Genomic DNA, 24,658 nt, shown 5'->3' on the forward strand with positions numbered 1-24,658 from the left:
TTGTGATGAAAACTTTTAAAAGCTACTCTCTTGCAAATATAAATACAACATTATTAACTATAGTCACCATAATTTATACACTGCATTCCCATACAGTATGTATTTTAATTTCAATACAACTCTATGCAATGGTTGAATGAACTAAAGAGGTTTAGCCTGAAGAAATGAGAGAAAAAACAGTACTGTCTTCTAATAGCTGAAGAATTGTTGAGAAAATACATTTAACTTGTAAAATCTGTCTCTGAAATAAGAGTGAGGTCAAAGGAATGGAGCTTACAGGTGGCAACTCAAAATAAGGAAAAACATACAACTGATACTTCTTTTTTTTGTATGTGGTTGGTGTATAAATTTTTTTTATAAAATTTCATAGTTGGACAATTGAGGTAATGTCTTAAAATTAATAAGTTCCATTGCTAAAAGTATTTAAGCATGCGCTAGAAGACCCTAAGACAAATACATGGAAAATAATGCTTAATTTGTGGCCACTTGCACTAGACAGTTTTTACAGATCCCTCCATAATCATTAATCTCCATGAATCAGTAAGTTGCTTATTTTCTTTTGTCAGTTCTCACAACTATAAAGTGGGGATATAGTTTTTGGCTATCTCAAGGTAATGTGAAAATAGTAGGTCAAAGAGTATAAAAGGGCAGAGGCAGGAACTAAGATAGGATCACAGGAAGGAAGCATAGCATGAATCTGTCACTAGTGGAAAAGGAGAGGTTCCACTGAAGTGAATTGTTCAACTAGCTGGACTGTAACCCCAACTTCCTGCTCAAGACTGCAATATACCTCATTATTCCACCAGATACCCCATTATCATTCCTGCTTCCATGCTTTCCTTGCCTAGAATAAACTCACCAACTATGTCCACATACCATATTTTGGTTCATATTTCATAAGTTGGTCGCTTTGAAATCTTTCCTGACTACCCTCACAATCCTATTTATTCCCTTCCCATACCCTCAAGACACCAGTTAAAGCTGAATCTTTCTTTCAATATCCCTATACCACTACCTACTTCATAAGAGAAATAATTATTTAATTGGAAAGATCATGAGTTCTAGATTCAGTTTAAAACTGAATTTGTGATTTAGGAATTCTCCGAGCTTCAGTTTATTTGTCTTTGGAACAGGGATAATAATGACTGCCTCACGGTATTATTTTAAGTGTTGTATAAGAACCAAGTACTGCAAGCAGAGTGGCTGATGTACAATAGGTAATATGGTTATATGTATGTGTGTGTGTCTGTATATAAAAATGAACAAATGAGTGAGTGAACGAATAGATAAAAGCCCTTATTTTCCACATCTACTTTCCCTCTTTAAAGTTTAAGACAGGGGATCCCTGGGTGGCGCAGCGGTTTGGCGCCTGCCTTTGGCCTAGGGCACGATCCTGGAGACCTGGGATCGAATCCCACGTCTGGCTCCCGGTGCATGGAGCCTGCTTCTCCCTCTGCCTATGTCTCTGCCTCTCTCTCTCTCTCTTTCTCTCTCTCGGTGTGACTATCATAAAAAATAAATAAAATAAAGTTTAAGACAATGGAGTATTCTGGGATGAGGATTCCCTTATTTTATGCATAATCTGAAAACTTAGCATAATATTAAACCCAAAGTAATCAACAAACATCCATAATAAAATTATCTATTCTGATTACACAAAAGTCTTTTGGGATTTATGTCTTAATTTTCAGCAGTAATTGCTAAATATGAGACTTTGAGAAAGTAAAGTGTTATTTACTATTAGAGCCATCACTATGTGCTTTATTCCTTTAAAAAGGAAAAAAAGTCATCTGAGAGACTTTCGAAGGAAGATAATAGGGAATTATCAAAGGAAGAGAAGACTGAAAGATAAATGGCACAAAATAGTATGTTAGAAAACATAAATATATACTTCTGATCTTCTTTTGACTTGAAGATAAGACAATAAAAAATGAGACGAATGATAAAAGTAGTTGAGGGGGAAAACTATTTTTATTTATTTGTTTAAAGGCTATTTATTTATTTATTTATTCATAGAGACACAGAGAGAGAAAGAGAGGCAGAGACACAGGCAGAGGAAGAAGCAGGCTCCATGCAGAGAGCCTGACGTGGGACTTGATCCAGGATCTCCAGGATCACGCCCTAGGCTGCAGGCGGCGCTAAACCGCTGCACCACCGGGTCTGCCCGGGAAAACTATTTTTAAATAAAACTTAAAGACTTTATAAAATGGCAACCTTACACTCTATACCAAACTGCTAACAGCAGAGACTTAAGAATGAGAAAAAAGAAAAATACTCTATTTAAAAAAAAAAATTTTACTGAAAATATATTACCTAGAAATGTGAAACTAAGTTAAAGGCACATTTCTAATGCATAAATATAAGTAAACTATGCACAATAAGGCCCAATTTGAGATGCTGCTTACTTAGATATTGAAATGATCTTACAGATAATTTGGGGAGTGCACAATTGTTGTCATGGAGACCATACATCAATTTGCAGATGGAAATTAATTATTTAATTATCCTCTTGTCTTTTCATGCTCACAACATATAAGGCAAACAAGATTGCTATTCTTTCTCTTTTCACTTGCATTAAAAAAAAAACAAAAAACCCTCACTTATATGGTGTTTATTGTTCATAAAGGGTGTCTGAGCACAGAGAAGTAAAGGCATGTGCCAGAAATTACACAATCTGAGTTTTAGAGTCAAGACTAGAAAGAAGTTCATAGATTCCAGGAAAAAAAAACTGATTTGAAATAACCTAAAATACTTTTTAGGCTCAAAATGGACTTGCTAAATGCTTTAACTCTTTCCATACTCAATCTGATTCATTTAAACTAAAATGCCGGGATCCCTGGGTGGCGCAGCGGTTTGGCGCCTGCCTTTGGCCCAGGGCGCGATCCTGGAGACCCGGGATCGAATCCCACATCAGGCTCCCGGTGCATGGAGCCTGCTTCTCCCTCTGCCTGTGTCTCTGCCTCTCTCTCTCTCTCTCTGTGACTATCATAAATAAATTTAAAAAAAATTTAAAAAAAAATAAAAAAAAATAAACTAAAATGCCATCCAATATAATAAAAGCAGTTTTAAGAAAGTAGATTAAAAATGGAAAAGAAAATGAAGCAAATGGTTAAACTAATGACAGACCTATTTTCCTCTTTTCCATTTCAGAAATGAAAATAAGGCTATGTTTTGCTGACAGCACTGATTCAACAAAGTTTATTGAACAAATATCTGTATGTTAGGTTAAATCCAGTGCTAGATCTTATAGGCATAGAAAGACACAATAATTCCTACCTTCAAGATCATACTACTACACACTAGATAGTATTTTATAGAAAAATCAAGGTCTTAAAATAACTCTTTAAATTTATTTAAGAAAACCTCTAAGGATTTTATAATAAAATAAAACTGTAGAAATAAACAAATAAATAACATACTAAAAATATTAACAGACCAATACAATTACCACTAGGTGTCACTATGATATAAAGTTGGTGGCTGCCTTTATACATTGTTGAGTCTTCCTGATAATAACATGAAAAACTATCTTATTTAGCATCTTTTTGCATTTTAATATTTATAAATACACAGAAAAATTAGTATTTATCCAACTCCATAACTTGGTCTATATATAAAAAATATTTAACAATTATATTGCAGGTCACATAAACTTTACTGAGTGTATTTTTAAATTTTCCTATGATAAATATTTTAATATATATACAAATATATACATATGCTCATTTATTGATCCATTTATTTTCTCAACAGATACTGCTCTGTGCTAAGCACTGTGCTTGGAGAATTTATAGAAGAATAAGACCTAGTCTGTGAGTTTGAGAAGTTAACATTCACAAAGAAACCCCGAAACACAAAGAAAGAATAAGATGTTTTAAAATAAATGAATGAATCAACTTAGGCTCATAGAGGTTAGGAAAGGTGGAAAGGCTAGATATTTACATGGAACATTAAAAGATGATTATGAGTTTTCTAGAAAAACTAAAATAAGGAAGGGCAAATCAAATAGAATATAAGAAATAAGGAATCACTGAAAGATGTAAAAGATTTATATTCTAGATACAGCACTATAGGACAACTATGTAGAATACAGACTAGAGGAATATAGAAACAAAGAATAGAAATTCAAGGAATTATCTTAATAATTCATTAAAGAAATTAGCTCCTGAACTATAACTGAGGTCATAAAAATAAAGGAAGGATTCAGTGATATTGTTATAAAACTAATAGAACTTAATCAATCAAATGCAGTGAAAGAAGAAAAAAATCTTCCATCAAGTCCCAAATATTCCTACACACAACTTCTACAGTGATGCATATTAACAAATTTAACAGTGAATACAGAGAAGATGCATGACATGACTCTCTGGCATGCAATTCATCATAACAGAATAACTATTATCTGGAACAAATAAAAAACTAGAATTAGAAGAAGGAGGAGAAGCTGTATATTATCCAAAAACAGTATCTGTATATAATTTCTTTTGAATCACATTTTATTTACAATATGTTTGCAACTATTTTAATTGTATTTGTTTTCAATCAGAATGATAACTTGACTTTCTACTCTGCCATTCTTGGGCACAAGTCTGCTTTTACAATGAATTATAAAGCCAACATATTAGCAAATATGATATCTGGAAATTCTATCACATGTTTTTAGAACAAAGCTTTAAAGCAGTTTCCTAGACTACCCTCCGAATTCAGATAGAATTAAAGTGTAACATTAACGTATATAAAGAAGCATTTCTGATCACCATTTCTGAAATAAGCAGAGATTTCACTCCAACTCCATGAGCCAATGAAAAGGGTGGTTCAAGTAATCCAATTACTTCCACCAAATACCAAATATTCCATCAACAAAAAGAATCAGGTCACTTTGAAATGAGACCTAGTTACTCAGCCACATGCTACATAATATCAATTTAAACTTACTTATTATAATACTTCTTTCCAGTTTTTTTTAAAACAGATACAAATCTGGGATAATTTTAGTAAAAGAAAAAGTGTGATATGACACTGAATTCTTTCCTCTATAATAAATATATTCATCACTAAACTAGGAAAGTAAAAGCCAGTAAAATGCTATATAAAGGGTTCCCTACCAATACACCAAGGTGCCTTAGCAATATTATTGAAAATCTTATATGAACAATAAGCAGAGTCAATTCTAATTACTATTGTAAAGATAAATAAAACTATTTTTCAAATATCAGTAGAGAGTTTTGGTAATTTTAGGATTATAAACACATTTTAAATATCAACAAAGAGAAAATTATATATATAAAAAAAAAGAACCAAGCATATTTTGGAGCTAAAGAATATAATAACTGAAAAGTCACTAAAAGAGCTCAACAACAGACTTAACCAGAAGAAAGACTATGTGAACTTGAAGACAAGCCATTTGTAATTATCCAAGCAGAAAAGAGAAAAAAGAAAAAAAATGCAAGAGAAAGAGTGAAAAAAGACAGAAGATAAATGACCAATATGCGCATTATGGGAGCTGCAGAAAATAAGACCAGACAAAGGGGCAGAAGGTTTATTTGAAGAAATATGGCTGAACACTTCCTAAATCTGGGGTAGGAAACAGAGATGCAGATTCATGAGGCATAAAGGATCCAAAAAATAATAAATCCTAAAAAGTCCATATCCAAAAAAAAAACATTAAATTCAAATTGTCAAATTAAAAGACAAAAAGGAATTTGAAAGCAACAAGAGCAAAGCTCATCATATAAAGGAAGCCCCCAGTATCAGCAGATTTCTAACAAACTCTGCAGCAGAGGGGATAGGATGACACATAAAAGTGCTGAAAAAAAAAAAAAACCTGCCAAAATGAATACTATGTCCAGCAAAACTGTTCTTCATATATTAAGGAGAAATAAAGACTTGCCCCATTTAAACAAAAACCAAGAAAGCCCAACCCTGGACCTGCCTTATAAGAAATGCTAAAGAGAGTACTCCAGTCATAACAAAAGGATACTAAATAGCAGAACAGGAGTATAAAGCTGTTAATGGTAAACATATAGACAATTATAAACACCCAAACAAGTATAGAATACTGTAACAGTGATTAAACAATCTGGTATAGAGGTTAAAAGACAAAAGCATACAAAATAAGTATAATTATAAAATATCAATAGTACATAATACAAAAAGATGTAATTTGTGACATCAATAACAAAGGGAGGGGATGACGACTAGTTTTATATATGACTGAAATTATCAGGTTAAAACAGATTATTAAAACTATAAGATGTCTTATGTAGGCCCCATGGTAACCACAAAGAAAACAGCTAGAGAAGATTAGAACATACAAAGAAAACTTCTATCTTTATAGAAGATAAACAAAAGAAAATGGGAACAAGATCAAAGCAAGACACTACAAAAAAAAAAAAAAAAAGCAAGACACTACAAAAAAAAAAATCAACAAAGAGAAAGAGGAAACAAAAGCTACAAAGACAAAGGAAATAATCAACAAAATGGCAATAGTAAGTCCTTTCCTATCAGTAATCATTTTAAATGTAAATGGATAAAACTCCCCTAACAAGAGACACACTAGCTGGATTTATTTTAAGATTCATTCATTCATTCATTCATTCATTCATTTATTTATGATAGACATAGAGAGAGAGAGAGGCAGAGACACAGGCAGAGGGAGAAGCAGGCTCCATGCTGGGAGCCCGACATGGGACTCGATCCCGGGACTCCAGGATTGCACCCTGGGCCAAAGGCAGGCTCTAAACCACTGAGCCACCCAGGGATCCCCGCTGAATGGATTTAAAAAGAAAATTTCAACTATATGTTATCTACAAGAGATTCACTTGAGATTCATGGACACATATGATGAAAGTGAAAGGACAGAAAAAAATATTATATGCAAATAGTAATCGAAAGAAAGCATGGTGGCCGTAACTACATTGACTAAAAAGACCATAAATCAAAACTGTCACAAGAGACATAGGACATTATTTAATGATAAACGAGTCAATTTACCAGGAAGATACAACCAACAATTATACACATATGCACCCAAATCAAAGCACCCAATATATGAAGCAAACAATGTCAGAGCTGAGGGGAGAAATGCACAACAACACAACAGTAGTTGTGCTTCAATAATGGGTGAAACTTACAGAAAATCAATAAGCAAACACAGGGCTTGAACAATATCATAGACCAAATGGATCTAACAGACATATACAAAACATTACACTGAAGAGCAGCAAAATACACATATTTCTCAAGCACACATTGAACATTCTCCAGGGTAGATACCACGTTAGACTATAAATGAGTCTTAATAAATTTAAGAAGAAAGAAGCAGAAGGAAAACCACTATTGATTTTTAGTTTCATTATACTGTGGTAGGAAAACATTCTTGATATCATTTCAATCTTAAGTCTGTCAAGACTTGTTTGTGACCTAGCACACCTGGGTGGCTCAATTGGTTAAGAATCCCGCTCTTGATTTCCACTCAGGGCATCTCAGGGTCATGAGATCAAGCCCTGCATTCGGCTCCATGCTCAGCAGGGAGTCTGCTCAAGATTCTCTCCCCCTCCCACTCCCTCCATGCATGCTCTTTCTCAAATAAATAAATAAATCTTTAAAAAAAAGATATGTCATCTATCTTGGAAAAATCACAGATATGTGGCGATTAAACAACTTATGCCTGAACAACCAAAAGATCAAAGAAAAAAATCAAGAGAAAAATTTTAAAATATCTGGAGACAAATGCAAACAAACACACAACATACCAAAATTTCAGAGATGTAAGAAAAATAGCAGAGTTTATAGCAGTAAGTGTATATATTAAAAAAAGAGAGAATAATATGAAAGATCTAATAAACAACTTCACATCTCAAGTTAACTAAAAAAGAGGAACAAGCTAAGCCCAGAGGGAGGAAATAATAAAAGATTAGAGCAGAAATGAAAAGAGAATAGAAAAACAATTTTTCAAAAAATCAGCAAATCTGAGTTGATATCAGAAAAGATATAGAAAAGTGATAAACTTTTAGCCTAAACTAAAAAAAAGAAGACTCAAGTAAAATCAGAAAGGAAAAAGGAGACCTTACAACTATGTCATAGAAATCAATATGAATAGACTACTATAAACAATTATATGCCAACAAATGGTATAACCTAGTAGAAATGGGTAAATTCCTAGAAATATATAATCTACAAAGACTGAATCCAAAGAAACAGAAAATCTAAACAAATCTGTAACTAGTAAAGAGACTGAATCAGTAATCAAAAGCCTCCCAACAAAGAAAAATTCAGCACCAGATAGTTTCAAGAGTTCTGTCAGGGATCCCTGGGTGGCGCAGCGGTTTGGCGCCTGCCTTTGGCCCAGGGCGCGATCCTGGAGACCTGGGATCGAATCCCACATCGGGCTCCCGGTGCATGGAGCCTGTTTCTCCCTCTGCCTATGTCTCTGCCTCTCTCTCTCTCTCTCTCTCTCTCTCTCTCTCTGTATGACTATCATAAATAATAAATAAAAGAAAAAAATTTTTAAATAAAAAAGAGTTCTATCAAACATCTAAAGAAAAATTAATGTCACTCTTTCTTAAACTCACCTCAAAAATTAGAGGAGAGAATACTTCCAAATTCATTTTGTGAAGTTAACAGTACCCTGATGTCAAAGTCAGACAATGGCACTACACGAACAAGAACAAAAACTATAAGCCAATATCCCTGATGAATATGGATTCAAAAATCCTCAATATTAGAAAACCAAATTCAATAGCACATTAGAAGAATCATATACCATAACCAAATGAAATGTATGCATGTGAAGCAAAAAGAGCTTAACATGTGGAAATCAATGTGATACACCATATTAACAAAATGAAGGGAAAAATATTACATGATCATCTCAGTAGAAGCAGAAAAAGCATCTGACAAAATTCAAACCATTTCCTGATAAAAATATGCAAACTGCAAACAGAAGAAAATTACTACAACATAATAAAGGCCATATATGAAACGTCCATAGCTAATATCACACCCAATGGTGAAAACTAGAATCTTTTCCTCTAAAGATCATGAACAATGCAAGAATACCCACTGCTGCCACTTGTATTCAACAGAGTATATGAAATCCTAGCCAGAGCAATTTATGCAATAAAAAGAAATAAAAGACATCCAAATCAGAAAGCAAGAAATAAAATTATCTATGCTTCCAGATGATATTACATATAGAAAACCCTAATGATTGCATTTAAAAAAACAAAAACTCTGCTAGAACTAATAAGCAAATTTAGGAAAGTTACAAGATATAAAATTAACATACAATAACTAGTTATATTTCTCTGTACTAACAATGAATAATCTAACAAGGAAACTAATAAAACAATCTCATCTACAATACTATCAAAAAGAATAAAAATACACAAGAATAAACTTAACCAAGGAAGCAAAAGATCTGTACAACGAAAACAACAAAACGATGCTAAAAGAAAGTAAAGAAGAAACAAATAAATGAAAAGACATCACATGTTCTGGATTGAAAGATTTAATATTGGTAAAATATCCATGCCATCCAAAGCAACCTACAGATTCAATGTCATCCCTATCAAAATCCCAATGGCATCTTTGCAGACATTTTTGCAGAAAAGTGTGTTAAAATTTATATGGAATCACTAAAGACCCTATTATAGCCAAAATAATCTGAGAAAGAAAAATGTAGTTGGGGGCCTCATATCCCAAATTTAAAACATGTTACAAAGTAATAAGATAGTAGGTACTGGCATAAAGAAAAATATATAGACAGAATAACAAGCCCAGAAATTAATTCATGCATATAGGTCAAATGATTTGACAAGAGTGCCAAATCTACACAATGGGGGAAGATAGTCTTTTTAACAAATGGTGCACAGAAAACACCATGGATAACTAATGCAAAAGAGTGAAACTGGACCTTTAGCTTATTCCATATTCAGAAATTAACTCAAAATGGGTTAAAGATTTAAATATAAGATCTGAAACTATAAAACTCATTAAAGAAAATATAAAGCAAAAGCTTCGTAACATTAGTCTTGCAATGACTTCATGGATATGAGACCAGAGGCAAAGACAACAAAAGTAAAAATAGACAAGTGGGACTAGACTTTTGTGCAGCAAAGGAAACAACCAACAAGATTGTAAAGAAAATAACTGCAAAGTATGTATCTTAAAAGGAACTGGTATTCAAAATATATAAAGAAATTCTACAATTCAAGAGCAAAAAAGTAAATATTCTGACTTAAAGATAGGCAAAGACCTTGAATAAGCATTTCACTAAAGAAGACATACAAAAACCAACAGGTATATGAGAAGATAATCAACATCACTAATTGTCATGCAAATCCAAACCAAAACCATAATGAGATATCTATCACCTCATACCTGTTAAGAAGGCCATTATAAATCAAAAACAAAACAGAAAATAGTAAGTGTTGACAAGGATGTGGAGAAATTAGAACCTTATGCATTTTATATTGGTAGGAATGTATATCCATTGGATATTCACAATATCCAAGAGGTGAAAAAAACCTAAATATCCACAGAGGGGTGAATGAATAAAGAAAATGTAGTATATGCATAAAATGGATTATTACTCATTAGAAGAAGAAAATCGTATAATAGGGATCCCTGGGTGGCTCAGCGGTTTAGCGCTTGCCTTTGGCCCAGGGCGCGATCCTGGAGTCCCGGGATCAATTCCCACATCGGGCTCCCAGCATGGAGCCTGCTTCTCCCTCCTCCTGTGTCTCTGCCTCTCTCTCTCTCTCTCTCTGTCTATCTCTATCATAAATAAATAAATAAATCTTGAAAAAAAAAAAAAAGAAAGAAAAAAAGAAAATCCTATAATATTCTACAACAGGGATGAAACTTGAGGATATCATACTAAGTGAAATAAGCCAAACACAGAAGGACAAACACTGTATGATTCCACCTATATGATATATTTAAAGTAGTCCAACTCATCTCAGATGAGTAGAATGTAGAATGATGATTGCCAGGGGCTGGCAAAAGGAGAAAATGGGGAGTTGTCATCCAATGGATACAAAGTTTCAATTATACAAGATGAAAATCTTCTAGAGATCTGCTGTACAACAATGTACATATAGTTAACAAAACTATATTGTACATTTAAAAATTTGTTAAAAGGATAGGTATCATATTATGTACTTTTTTACCACAATTTTTTTTAAAAAAGGAGTTAATAGGAGAATATATGGGAGGCATGGAACTGAGCATGGGAAAAAATGGACTAAAGAAATTTGGGCAAAGGAAGGTACATTATAAATGCCTTATGAGTGGGCTCATAACCTATTCAAGGAACTGAAACAAGTCCAAAACAACTTAGGCATGGTGAACAAGGGCAAAAGTGGTAACAGATGAAAACCAGAAATGTAGCAGGGACCTGATCAAGCAGGGCTTATAGGCCATAGTAAAAGATTTTCATTTTATCCTAAACCAATGGAAAGTTTCTAAATGCCTTTTAAGGGAATAACAATCTGATTCGTGTTTGAGAATGATCAATCTTTTAACAGTTTTGCTTTTCTCTACAGCGTACTTCTTCTCTTTCTTTTCTCACAATCCTGAGATCAAGACCTGAGCTGAGATCAAGAGTTGGATGCTTCTCAACCTACTGAGCCACCCAAGTGCTCCTGTAGTGCACCTCAATTAATAAATAAAATTAGGAAAGAATCTTCCTAATAAAACAAAGGCAAATTTTTCAGAAATACCTGGAATTTAGATTTATAAGTCAAATAATCTGAATCAAATATGCATTCAACACAGTTTCTCTATAGAAATCTGGTAAAATCTGTCCAATAATGGCAGGCATACACTTTTTTTTCCAAAGTTTCCTTTGAAAGGACAATATTGAAAAACTTATACAACTAGGTAGGAGAAGAAGTAATGAAAACATGTCTTATTTCTGATCTCTCATTAACCACAGTATGAAAAATTAATGAATTTCAGCTATAAAGTCCAATAAGCAATATACTTAAAAGTTTGATTTGCATCTGCCCTAAAACAGCATCTTATACCATTCAAGTGGAACAAAAAAATTATTCTTAAACTTGCCTCAGTAACAACACAGTATTTTAAAATGCAGTATAATTATCTGTATGGAAAATATCAGTTTCAATTGCCTTTTCTCCCTTCTTATTGGCAATCAACTCAAAAGAAAAGAATATAAAGAAATGTTTACCTAATAAATTCTCTATTTATGAAGGCTTTATACTAGGAAAAACCTTACCAACAGTACAGCTGTCTTCAAGTACCACATCAACATTTCTGTCTCTGTACTCAACCCTGAAGTCCAGCATCCGAGGTTGCCTTTCTACAATTTGCCTAGATGGCATTACAGGTCGAAATGCTGAAGAGGAAGAAGGAGCAGGAGCTGAAGCTGGGTGACTTGGATCAAATGCAGGTCCTGGTATAGTCTCACCTCCATAGTCACTGAAATATTGACATAAAAAGAAAGATTATCATCAACCAAATCCTTATAGATTACCACTAAGGACCCATTCCATACTTGGCTTGTGTTGGTCTTCCAATCAAATTTACCTACCTGTGCATCAAAGCCTAACTAAAGTTTTACTTCCTCCATATAATCTTTCCTAGTGACTGAAAGCTACATTACTCTCCCTCCCAACATTGACTTCCTATGTCTATTGACAGTATCATACATATCATCTATCATTTAATCAGGTTTTTGCTTTATGATGTTAGTAAAACATTAATTTCTGTTAATTAAGAACAGTGTCTTCTACATTCACTAATGAAAGTGAATTCATGCACTAATGAATGCTCATTGAAGCATTATCTGATTAACTCTACTTTCCACAAAACTCAGAAATTTACCATCCTTAAACCTCTATTCTTTTTTTCTTTCTATAAAACAGAGGCAACATCTATCCAAAACCATCTTCTAGTTAGCTTTACATTATGGATTATGAATTTCCTTTACAGTACCTTCAATATCTCCTGAATTATTCTTCTGAATACAACAGCCTCCTAACTAATCTCTCTGAACGTACCCTTGCTCCCGTGCATGTCATTCCATACCACTAAAAAAAATGAAATTATAGAAATATCTTCATATCGTTTTCTTCAATATTCCCCTCTTCTTCATACAGAACTACATGTAAGTCTCTATATGATCCAAAGCCTACCTACCTTCCTATCCTTAGCTTGTGCTAGGCTATCTCCTCCAATCTCTGTATGCTTCCAGGTACAACAAGCTTTCATTTCTTCCATCTCACCTTGATCCTTCCCATTTCATAGCGGAACACAGACTATTCCTTCTAAGAATATTCTTTCTTTCTCATCTCATCCCAATATTCCAACTTTCTTCTAGCTAATTATATTCACGCTTCATATCTCAGACTGAATGTTTTTCAACTCAGTGCATGTTTTACTACCTCAGACTGGTTCTAATTCCTCATCACTACCAATTATAATTGGTATTAATCATTTGATATTTAAGACTCCAGGAGAATATAAGTTCCACAAGGTCAAAGTTCAAATTTGTGGTTTTCTTTTTTAAAGATTTTATTTATTTATTCATGAGAGAGAGAGGCAGAAACAGAGGCAGAGGGAGAAGCAGGCTCCATGCAGGGAGACTCATTTGGGACTCAATCCCGGGACTGCGGAATCACGACCCAAGCCAAAGGTAGATGCTCAACCACTGAGCCACCCAGGCGTCCCCACGTTTAAGTTTTTAATGGCTGTATACTCTGCCTGGAGCTCAAAATTTTATAGAGAAAGCATTTAAATATTTAACAAGCTAAAGAGTAAAGGAATAATTATTAAAGAACTTGGGTTTTCTCTCACTTAATTTATCATATATATAGTCACTCCTCCCCCCCGCCCCCTCACTAGGAGGAATAAGGAAGAAGAGAACCAAAGGAATGCTTCCATTGAAACATTATTATTGTATATATGTTCCACCACCACCAAAACTACTAGCTGAGTTTTAAAATACCTCTAAATCTGTGGGAAAAGAACAGATTAGGAACCTGAACAGGAACAATAAAAAGAATGACCAAAACACACAAATAAGCACTATTCATACAATGAACCAAGAAAAAATATTTACTTCACACTACTGCTCTGATTAGTGCTTACCAAATTTATATTACAAAATTGATTTAGTGAGTTGTGATCATCTTTTAAAGAAGAGGATATGATAGGACAGGATAGGATAAGATACAAATGATCAGTACATGGCACTTAATAGTTAGGAGCAAGTATTGTTTCCTAAACCTTTGATTCTGATACATTCTTGCATATGTGTTTGGATTCCATGTATTTCTAATTGTAGGTCATAGCAAAAAAGTATGAAAATAAAGAGTTCAGACACTCTAATAATCACTGATCCAAAGACAAAAACCTACACTTTCTCCTAGCTGTTAGATTCAAGAAAAGTTATCTTAAAAGTAAGACATGGAAAAGAAAACGTCCAAGCAGGAAACATCACTGTTGGAATCCAAAGTGAGCTCCTAAGTATTTATGAACAGAATATGCGCAATGATATTTCAGATCTCTAAATTTTGTCACTTCTCAGAAGCTCGGAAATACAGCTAAAGTTAATAGGCTGGTCCCTGACTTAATGTTTTCTTAACCCCGAATTCATCCTTCTGTGGTCTATTCTATGATGCAGATTCTGCAAAATTCTATTTGTCCTTTGGCATATGTTTCCCCAATAGATTCTGCAAATAGGATACTAGATAGAGACAGATTGTTAGGAAGAGAGAAGGAAAGCTTTCCTTCTTCCTATTCGCATGTATTTCTATTAGTATCATACAGCAGCTTTCAGTCTCCTGCTTTTTTCAGAGTTCATATAACCAGCTTCCTGACAATCCCTCAGACACAGACAGCAGCTAGACTGTATGCCTTCTAAAGTGGCCTGATCCTCATTCAGGTCCAAGGGGCTGCTTGGAGCTCTGAAGTTCTATTAATCCCTTTGATCTGGACCTAAGAGTGGTAACTTCCTGAAGCAGTTAGACATAGGTTACTTCAGTTTTACTTTTTTTGCTCCACACCTGTGTAACCAATCCTACATTAAACTTGAAATACCCAATTTTTGGGGGGTGGGTGGGTGGGGTGGGTAATGGAGGTATCCCAGAAAGAGGATTCAGGAATTAGTTTGATTATGTCCTTGACCTTCAATACACTGATGAGCTACTTGCTAATGGAAAATGGGATACTAGTGATCATGCACTAGCATAATGATTAAATCATCACTTATAATTCATTATGAACACATACCTATTAAAACAAGTGCCTAAGGGAACAAATGGCTATTTGACTTGGCCCTTGTGGTAGTAATAATGACAGTAAAGACTATGAGCTGGCTGCTTTTGACTCTAATGGAACGCTTAACAGAAGAAAATGACACACTTAGGGTTATTAACTTTCAGTTTAAGCCATGATAAGAAAGCTTCTGAAGTAGCACTTTCTCATTTCCTGTCTCCCAGGTATGATCCTACTGAGAATCACATGCAAATTTAATTTTTCAGCTTGCAGCATTACAGTGAAAGTTGAGTATATATACTTTCTAAGTATCTTTTGTGAAAATTACAGCACTGTTTTAGGAGGAGTGGTACTCTACAACGTGGAATGGGGATATCCAAGTGGACTCAGATGAAGGCAACAATCTTGAACCCATGGAGTTCCTGTGAACCTTCTTTGTAAGCAGAAACAACTCCTTATTCCATGACTAAAGTTATCCTCCTCTTGCTCGAAAACTGATAATGCTCTTCCTAAGATCATTGCCTTGAAAAGGAATGCCTATTGTCAAAACCTACCCAAACCATTTCTTATTGCCTCTAAATTCAGATCTAGGCATTCTCCAAGAGAGTAATTACAATGTCTTAACTCAGAGAAGGCTTATATCCAAAAATAATTATTTTGATAAAGCGATAAATTTATCTTTTGATAAAAAGATTTTGATAAATTATACCAGCAAAATCCTAGGGAATATGTAAAAAAATGAATTTGAAGTGAATTTGACCAAAAGAGTTTTGATACAGCCAAATATATAATATGTTTGCTTAAGCAACTGTAAGTACCTCTAATAGTTTGCTTATCGACTGAATGAAACTTAAGTTCCAAAGGAGTCTACATTTAATGAGGATGAAATACCCAAACTTTCCTGGCAAAGTATAGAGGAAATCCAGATGCTTAGAAAAATAAAAGTGCTTAAGTGGATTTACCATATACAATCTGAACATACATACACTCTCCTACTACATCATCCATGAGGTCCCAAAGGACATTACACTAAAGTATTACAAAATACATTAGTAAGAGGAGTTTGCATTCTTAAAAAACTGTAGCAGCTGTCTTCCATGGGTTGGGAATAACATGAGGAGATGACACCATTGAATAAATCTCCTTAATGAGCATGGTATCCCGAAGTGCTGAGGTCAAATGGCACAATTTAGTAAGAAAAAGGTGGAAGCAATTACATTAATGGACAGCACAGACAAAAAGTGACAATCAGAAGATTTCAACCTGCAGAGATCTTTAGAAATGGGCCATAATTATTATCTTTTCCCAAGGGTGAGGGAAAGTAAGCAGTGAGGGAGAGGGGCAGAGAAAGAGGGAGAAAGAGAATCATAAGCAGGCTCCATGTCCAGCCCCAATGGGGGCTCAATCTCACAATCCTGAGATCACAACCTGAGCTGAAATCAAGAGTCAAATGCTGGAACGCCTGGGTGGCTCAGTAGTTGAGCATCTGCCTTTGGCTCAGGTCGTGATCCCAGGGGTCCAGAATCAGGTCCTACCTCCAGCTCCCCACAGGGAGCCTGCTTCTCTCTCTGCCTGTCTCTCCCTCTCTCTCTGTATCTCTTACGAATAAATAAGTAAAATCTTAAAAAGAGAGAGAGAGAGAGAGTGTGTGTCAAATGAGCCACCCAGGAGCCCCAGAACATAATTATTTCTAAAAAACCAACTTAAAAGTCAGTTGATAAAAATATTACTTGATCTAAAAACATTAGACCCCTAGACCTGATAGCCTAAAACCTAATGTCTGTAACCACAATGGAGAGCCATAGTCACTCTCAGTTTCCAAACATTAACTCTTTCCCAGACATAGAGCTCCTGATCCCCACAAAGACAATACAACAGAGCCACACATGTAGCACTTTCTGAAGTAGTAGTAGCCCCCGTGTATATTGGAAATTTTCTTCTAAGACTTGCCCTAGGAGGCTGCAGTCATTAACTAGGGTGTCTGTATACTGATAAAAGGAAAATATCTAAATTTTTAGGAGATTACTAGATGCTAACTCTAATTCCTGGGGATATAAAAGTAGAAGACTGTGGGTAAAATGAAGTTTGGGCCCAAATTCATTCATACTATGTTCAAACAATCTGTCAACCTACCCTACAATTTCTTTTCTAGATTCTAAATGTATAATTCAAAGAGACATACTTCAGTAACTGGCAGACAACACATACTGGCTTCCTGATCCATATAGTTAGGATTACTATGTAGGAAAGGTTAGTAACAGGAAGACATTGATCTCGCACATACTTTTTTTCTCTATGTTAATTTGCAGTCACCAAGACAGCCATTTTAATTTTACCCAGCAGGGCAAACAATTCACTTTTTCAGAAGATTATGTCAACTCTCCCACTCTTTAGCGTTAACAATCTAGCCTAGAGAGGTCTTGATCAACTAGACATTCCACAAAACAACATTACATTGATAACAATGTGAACTGATCCTGAAAAGCAAAAGTAGCAAGTACTTGGACACATGTATGACAGAGATTAGAAGATACATGCCACAAAAATGCAGGGACCTGCTACCTTGGTAAGTACTCAGAAGTAAGTCAGGGTAAAAGGCCAGTTGCTACATCTTGCACTTTCTGTCAGTAATATGAGATAACTGGGCAGCCAGGTGGCTTAGTGGTTTAGCGCACCCTTTGGCCCAGGGTGTGGTTCTGGAGACCCAGGATCGAGTCCCATGTCGGGCTCCTTGCATGGAGCCTGCTTCTCCCTTTGCCTGTGTCTCTACCTCTCTCTGCATCTCTCATGAATAAACAAATAAAATTTTTAAAAAAATAATAAGAGATAACTAAGTTAAATGAGGAAGAAAAGATGTGGACTGGGAAAGGAAAATATGGTTGTGTATACCTGTTCACACCAACCAAAAACAAAGTGCTGAAGCATTACAGCCCCTAAACAAAGATATTTCAGAAAGACAGTAGTGAAAGAAAAGTCTCCTAATAGGGAGAACTTGGGATTGTACCACAAGTTACCTTTTCATTTAGAGAAATTGCCTGAGGTACAAATATATATTGAACCATGGACAGGTTGGTCAGCTGATCAAGACTTGGAAAGAATAAAAGAAAAATTCGGTGGACAAGAAAGTCTGGGTAAAAGATATGAAAATGGAACTTTCAGAATGGACACAAAATGTGAATATATATATGCTTCTGAGAGGAATGCTGCCTACAGGCTATCCACTGGAGAAAAAAAAAAAAGGCTCTCAATGTGAATAACATGATATTGTTCTGTTGATGTCAGTCAGCTTTTCTCCCTTACTCCCTTAGGACTATCAATGCATTAATGTATAACATGGCCATGCCAATAGGAGTGGAAGTTAGACAAAAGCACAACATCAGTTTCTCCTCAAGTCTGAATCTGGCTAGGGAAACTACTGAGCATCTAAACTGCAAACAACAGTCTAAACTGAGCCCCCAATATGACATCATTCCTTGGGGGTCTGGTAATAGATCACTTCTATCACAGAAAAAGAAGCAATTTGTTCTCCCTTAACATGACACTTTTCTGGGGGATCCCTGGGTGGCTCAGCAGTTTAGCGCCTGCCTTTGGCCCAGGGTGCGATCCTGGAGTCCCGGGAGTCCTGCGTCGGGCTCCCGACATGGAGCCTGCCTCTCCCTCTGCCTGTGTCTCTGCCACTCTCTCTATATATATATCTATCATAAATAAATAAAAGCTTTAAAAAAAATGACACTTTTCTGAATATGAAATGGACTTCCCTGACTGCAATGCTTCTGCCAGCACCACCATTCATGTATTAAGGGAATGCCGTATTGCTCTAAGGCTTTCCTACACAACACTGGTTCTAACCAAGAAACTCATTTCACAGCAAAAGAAGTGTAGTGCTGGTAATATTCATATACACTGTCACCCAGAAGCACCTAGCTTGTTAGAACAGTGGAATGTCCTGCTAAAGACAGCTGGGAGACAACACTCAAAACTTGGCCCTCCACCTTAAAGGATGTTGTATATGCTTTGTATCAGTAACCAAAACACTGTGATATTTCTCATATTGCCAGAAAACATAGGTATGAGAACTAAGTGATAATAGTGGTTCCTCTTACTATGCCAAATAACTTAACAGAATTTTTGCTTCCTGCTACTTTGAGCTTTGGTGATTCAGAGATCACAGTTCCCAGGAATGTAATGTTTCCACAATACTTTCACAGAATTAGAACCTGAGAATGCCACTTGGCCATTTTGTACTCTTCATATTACTGAATCAACTAATGAAATAAGGGGATACAAAGTGAGGTAGGAGGTCCTGATTACCAAGAAAAAACTGGGTTGCTGCTATACAATGGACTATTTCTGGGGTATGGAAAACTATAGCCAAATAACAAAAGCAAGTCAACTGAGGATCCTGACTGTTAGGATGAATATTTGAGATGTCCCACCAAGTAAAGAAACTTGACTGAGTTGCTGGCAAAGGGAATATAATGAGTGGAAGAAGAAACTGGCAAATACTAATCATGGCCTTATGACCAATAAGAGTAACAAAAATGTAGCAGCACACGAGTGTGTGCACAGACACACACAAAATTTTCTTCTTACAGTTTTACATACTGATGTTATTTTATCAACATCAGTGACCTAGCAGTGACATTACTGTAACAATAACATCCACTTCGTTTTAGCATCAGCCACTGATGTTAGCTTCTGGCTTCTTTCAATTATTTCAAAAAAGCCTCTGGATCCTGTAGAGCTACCAGTATCAGCTGAGCAGGGGCCATGTTGCCAGAGTCCTTCCTCTGGGCTTCAAAATCCTGCTAACTTCAATCTCTCCCAATCACTTTCCCTTTTTCCCCTAATACCAGGAGTGATTTCTTGCCCTTTACTGGTTAGCAGGGGGCTCTCCCAGACAGATCTGTCCTAGAGTAGGCTTCCTGGAGTACCCTGAACTTAGTCCACATGGTCCCGGCTGTGCCCACCCTACTCAGGGATGCTGCAACTGTAAATCTGCTCTTGCCCTACGCTCCTTTCCTCAGCCACAGCAGGACCACCCCACCCACAGGTGGGTCTGGTGATCCAGCTGTTTCCTGAAGTCATTATATCTGACTTGTTTCTGTATTCCCTTTTTGCTTCTTTCAACCTGCTCCACATCTTGGAACTGATTCCCTATATGAAATTCCCTGTGTTTGAAACACTCTCGTGCACTTTTTTTTTCTTTACCAAACTCTAACTCAAGGAGACAATTTAACATTTCTAATCATAGCAGGCTATTTGGTGTGTTGTCAGCCAGAGAGAATTTTTTAGTTTTCACTCGAGAATTTTCTTATTGGCTATAATTACTCTATTTCAAGATCAATAATAAATAATAAATTTACATTAGAGTTTTTCACTAGCAATCCAAAGAGAGAGAGAGAGAGAAAAAGAGAGACTATAGTTAATGATCCTATAAATTTTGACTAATGTTCAATAGTATCCATAGAGTACAAAGACATCCAAAACTGCTGACTCAAAAAAAAGTATTTTTAAGACTATGTCTATGAAGACACATTCTATAATTTGATCTATTCACTATTGTTTTCTAGTTAATAATTAAATAGACACTGATTGGTAAAGGAAGCTCTATGGAGAAATCTGTTTTAGATCTAAACCTCAACTAAAGGAGTGTTTTTATCCTTACTCAACTTTCCTCTACAAACCACACATGTACTTGGAAGGCAATGGACAAAGCACACTAAACAAGAACTCTGTACATGTTTATTTCAGTTTTTAAAAATCCATCCCCAGGAAAAATTTCTAGGTACAAAAACAACAAAACAAAAACACACATGTGTCTTAAAGATAAACTTGTCTTTAGAAAAAAATCAGGGCAGCCCCAGTGGCGCAGCGGTTTAGCGCCGCCTGCAGCCCAAGGTGTGATCCTGGAGACCCTGGATCAAGTCCCACGTTGGGCTCTCTGTATGATGCCTGCTTCTCCCTCTCTCTCTCTGTCTCTATGAATAAATAAATAAAATCTTAAAAAAAAAAATCAGATTCTTGGGGATCCCTGGGTGGCTCAGTGGTTTAGCGTCTGCCTTCAGCCTACATCAGGATCCCTGTGAGGAGCCTGCTTCTCCCTCTGCCTGTGTCTCTGCTTCTCTCTCTCTCTGTCTGTCTCTCATGAATAAATATATAAAATCTTTTAAAAAAAAAGAAAGAATCAGATTCTTAAATGAGCATCAGAGAAGACAATAAATAGAAACTAATTGGCCAAAATGGATATTTTCTATACTGGAAACCTTAGCACTTACATATTTTGAAAACATAATGGTCAATAAGTGAAAAAATGTCTAGTCTTCTCTAGGTTTTCTCAATGAATTAAACAATGGACAAAGAAACATACACTGTATCATCTGGGTCAAAAAAATAAATATGGGCAGCCCAGGTGGCTCAGCAGTTTAGCACCGCCTTCAGCCCAGGGCTTGGTCCTGGAGACCCGGGATTGAGCCCCATGTCAGGAGCCCCATGTCAGGCTCCCTGCGTGGAGCCTGCTTCTCCCTCTGCCTGTGTCTCTGCCCCTCTCTCTCTCTCTCTCTCATTAATAAATAAATTCTTTTAAAAATTAAATAGATAAATAAATAAATAAATATGAGTTGACAGATACTACCCACTTAGTCAATGAGGAAAATTACACTACTGATTCATAAAATTCTTAGGAAACATAGCATGTCCTGCCTATTAACACAGGTAATTCATTAGCACTTTCTTCTAACAATAACTATTTCCAAAAATAATGTTTAAATGGCTCTGGACAATAAGATGGACAATAAAATATTACACCAAGATGTAAATAAATATGCACATATTTGATGTTTTATGACTGAATGGCTTACACTTATGACAGCATAAGCAACACAGTTTATGAATGTGTTGTATTAGCAGCATATTGTCTAATAAAATAAGCCTTGGACCAAGGTTGAGGCAGAAGACTCGCTTATATTCCTGACTCCATCAACACATGCTGTACCATCTGGGCGAAGTCACTTCACCCCTTATTCTCTCTAAACCTGTAAAGTGAGGGATAATAATATCTGGCTTTACTTACCTTTACTAAAATAGTAACTAAAAACAAAACTATGGGAGAAAGATCTTATAGACACGTATTAAATTCCAACTTTTTTATACAAGGGAAAAAATCTTTTTAAAAAGGTGGGACACGGCTAGTTTGCAGACCTTGAATAGGGCAGAGCGGTATCAGAGAAAAAGCATGGCTTTTAAAAGGAGACAATCCAGACTCTATCATCTACTACACTTGTGACTGTGGGCAAATCTATGTTAACTCTCTAACTTTTGGTTTCCTCACTATGAAATATGAAACTCTTAAGGGTTACACTAAGTATTAAGTGATGAAAATACGTCAGTTACTTAGCACAGTGCCTTAAGCATTTAAAATTGTTAGCTTCTTTGCTTTGGACTTCATGGACACATTAAAAATCATATTCCCAGTTTTGAATTCACACAAAAAACTGATTTCAAGAAAAGCTATAAAGCACAGGGATTGGGCTCTTCTCCCTCCAAAAGTAAGTCATATTTAAAAAACTTGTTGGTAGCTCTTTCCCTATCGAAGTATGAACTGACAAATTAAGAGTCAGCTGCATTCACAGACTATATTACAAAAGTCAAATTAAAAAACAAAAATCTTTTAACTACCTACGCATGCCATTCCTACTATTAAGTCTTCCACTTTCAGTAGAAGCAAATGAGCAAAGAGCCCTCTTTCATTTTCCCCTGGTTAAGAGGAATTTTCAATTATGTCAAATCCACAGTGATTTCAAAACTAAAGAACAAAGTCAGGAAAGGAGAGAGTTGAAGACTATTACTAGATACAACTGATTTTCTTCTGTGCACATATGATTCATTCCTTTAATTAATAAACAAGCAAATAAAACAAAAACTCACTCTGACAAAAGGTAAACCCCAAATATTATAGTATTAGAAATCAGTTTAGTGCTGAATCTCTACTTAGAAAATATATTAATCAAAATGTATCACTAGTGACTGGAGAGATGCAATGTTTCCAGGGATAAGGGAATTTCTACAGTTCACCAATAGCAAAATATTAATTTTAAGATATATCCACTATGTGCTCAGAAACCCAGCAGCTGAATCCACAAGGATTTAACAAGCAAAAATTTTGGCACAAAAGTGAAATAACGTTTACTCAAGAATAAAACTGGAACCATATTTAGAAGTCTAAAACTTCCTAAACCAAGAAAAAAATGATCATGAAGGAAGTTCTGGTAATTACCTGGTTTGCTTTCTAGACAAGGGTTTCAGTAAAACTGAATACTTCGGACCACCCCTCCACCCCCGGCGCCCCCCCCCCCAAAAAAAGAAAAAGGTACAGACTCTGGAAATCAGCCACATTTACTCTGGATGAAACTCTGATAGTGTTTTAAAAATGGTGGGGAACAGGTCTATTAATTACTAAGCGTAGTATAAGTACCAAAGAGAATTTGCTTCATTTCTAAATATACACAGTTTCCTATAATAAAGTACAGTCTATTTTGCAGTTCATGGTGAATTTTTTGATGGTTTTGCAACAGCACTCTTCTTCCTCTCCAAAACAACCTCAGTCCTAGTCTACTGTTTCTGTTTGCCTCATCTGCACTTAGCAGATCATGCTTCAGTGACTTAGAAATCCTAGCCACCAAAATTCAAGCCAAAGTTTGAATGGGGGGGTGGGGGTGGGGATCAAGTAATTAAACTATACTTGGAAGGGAGAATGGTTTTACCTCCTATGACTTTATAGTGTCCTCTTTTAATCCAAACCAGTCTCCAATTTTAAGGAAAGAAAGGTGAGGAAAAGTTATTTCTAATTTAAGGACTTATTTTGTAACTTGTAGTTCTCTTGGCATCATCTGCCAATTTTACCTTCCGCAATGACACAAAACCATGAAGCCCACTCCACATGCTAACAATGGATTCTTCAGGCGAAATGGCTCAGTGCTCTGGGAGGTTTCATCAATTAAGTACTTATTCAAATTCTTGCAAATTATCATGTACTTAATTTAAAAACCAAAAGTGAAGAAAAAAAGAATGTAGTAAGGTTGGAGAGAACTCCTGGATAGGTAGATGATAACCATGCTCTACAGCTACTGAGACTCAGTACCTCCCATTTTATGAATTAGAAGATGCCCTTGACCAATAAAAAAAAATTTTTTTAAAGATGTCCTTGAAAAACAGTATCATTCATTCTGAAATAACATTATATAGTTAAAAGTTGGAAACTTTAGGAAATTGATATAACAAAAATGGCTAAAAGAACAATAACTATATTAATGAGCTTCTATACCAAAGATCAAATACCCTGTCAAAAAATTAAACAAAAAAAATTAACAATTATTTCTTTTTTGCTTGGCTAAATTCTCATCCTTACCATTAA

The 24,658-nt window shown here is 35.5% G+C and overlaps 1 protein-coding gene across 3 annotated transcripts in view; it reads right to left on the reverse strand.

Annotated features, from left to right (window-relative positions):
• The window catches only part of FAF1 (Fas associated factor 1), a 470,490-nt gene that overhangs the window by 306,169 nt on the left and 139,663 nt on the right, over nt 1-24,658 (reverse strand). For all 3 annotated transcript variants that reach the window (XM_041738818.1, XM_041738819.1, XM_041738820.1), the window contains one exon: nt 12,245-12,447. In XM_041738818.1, the coding sequence (XP_041594752.1) occupies nt 12,245-12,447 (203 nt within the window). The remainder of the gene's footprint in view (nt 1-12,244; nt 12,448-24,658) is intronic.

The sequence above is a fragment of the Vulpes lagopus genome, chromosome 23 (genome assembly GCF_018345385.1).
Source record: "Vulpes lagopus strain Blue_001 chromosome 23, ASM1834538v1, whole genome shotgun sequence".
NCBI classification, from domain to species: domain Eukaryota; kingdom Metazoa; phylum Chordata; class Mammalia; order Carnivora; family Canidae; genus Vulpes; species Vulpes lagopus.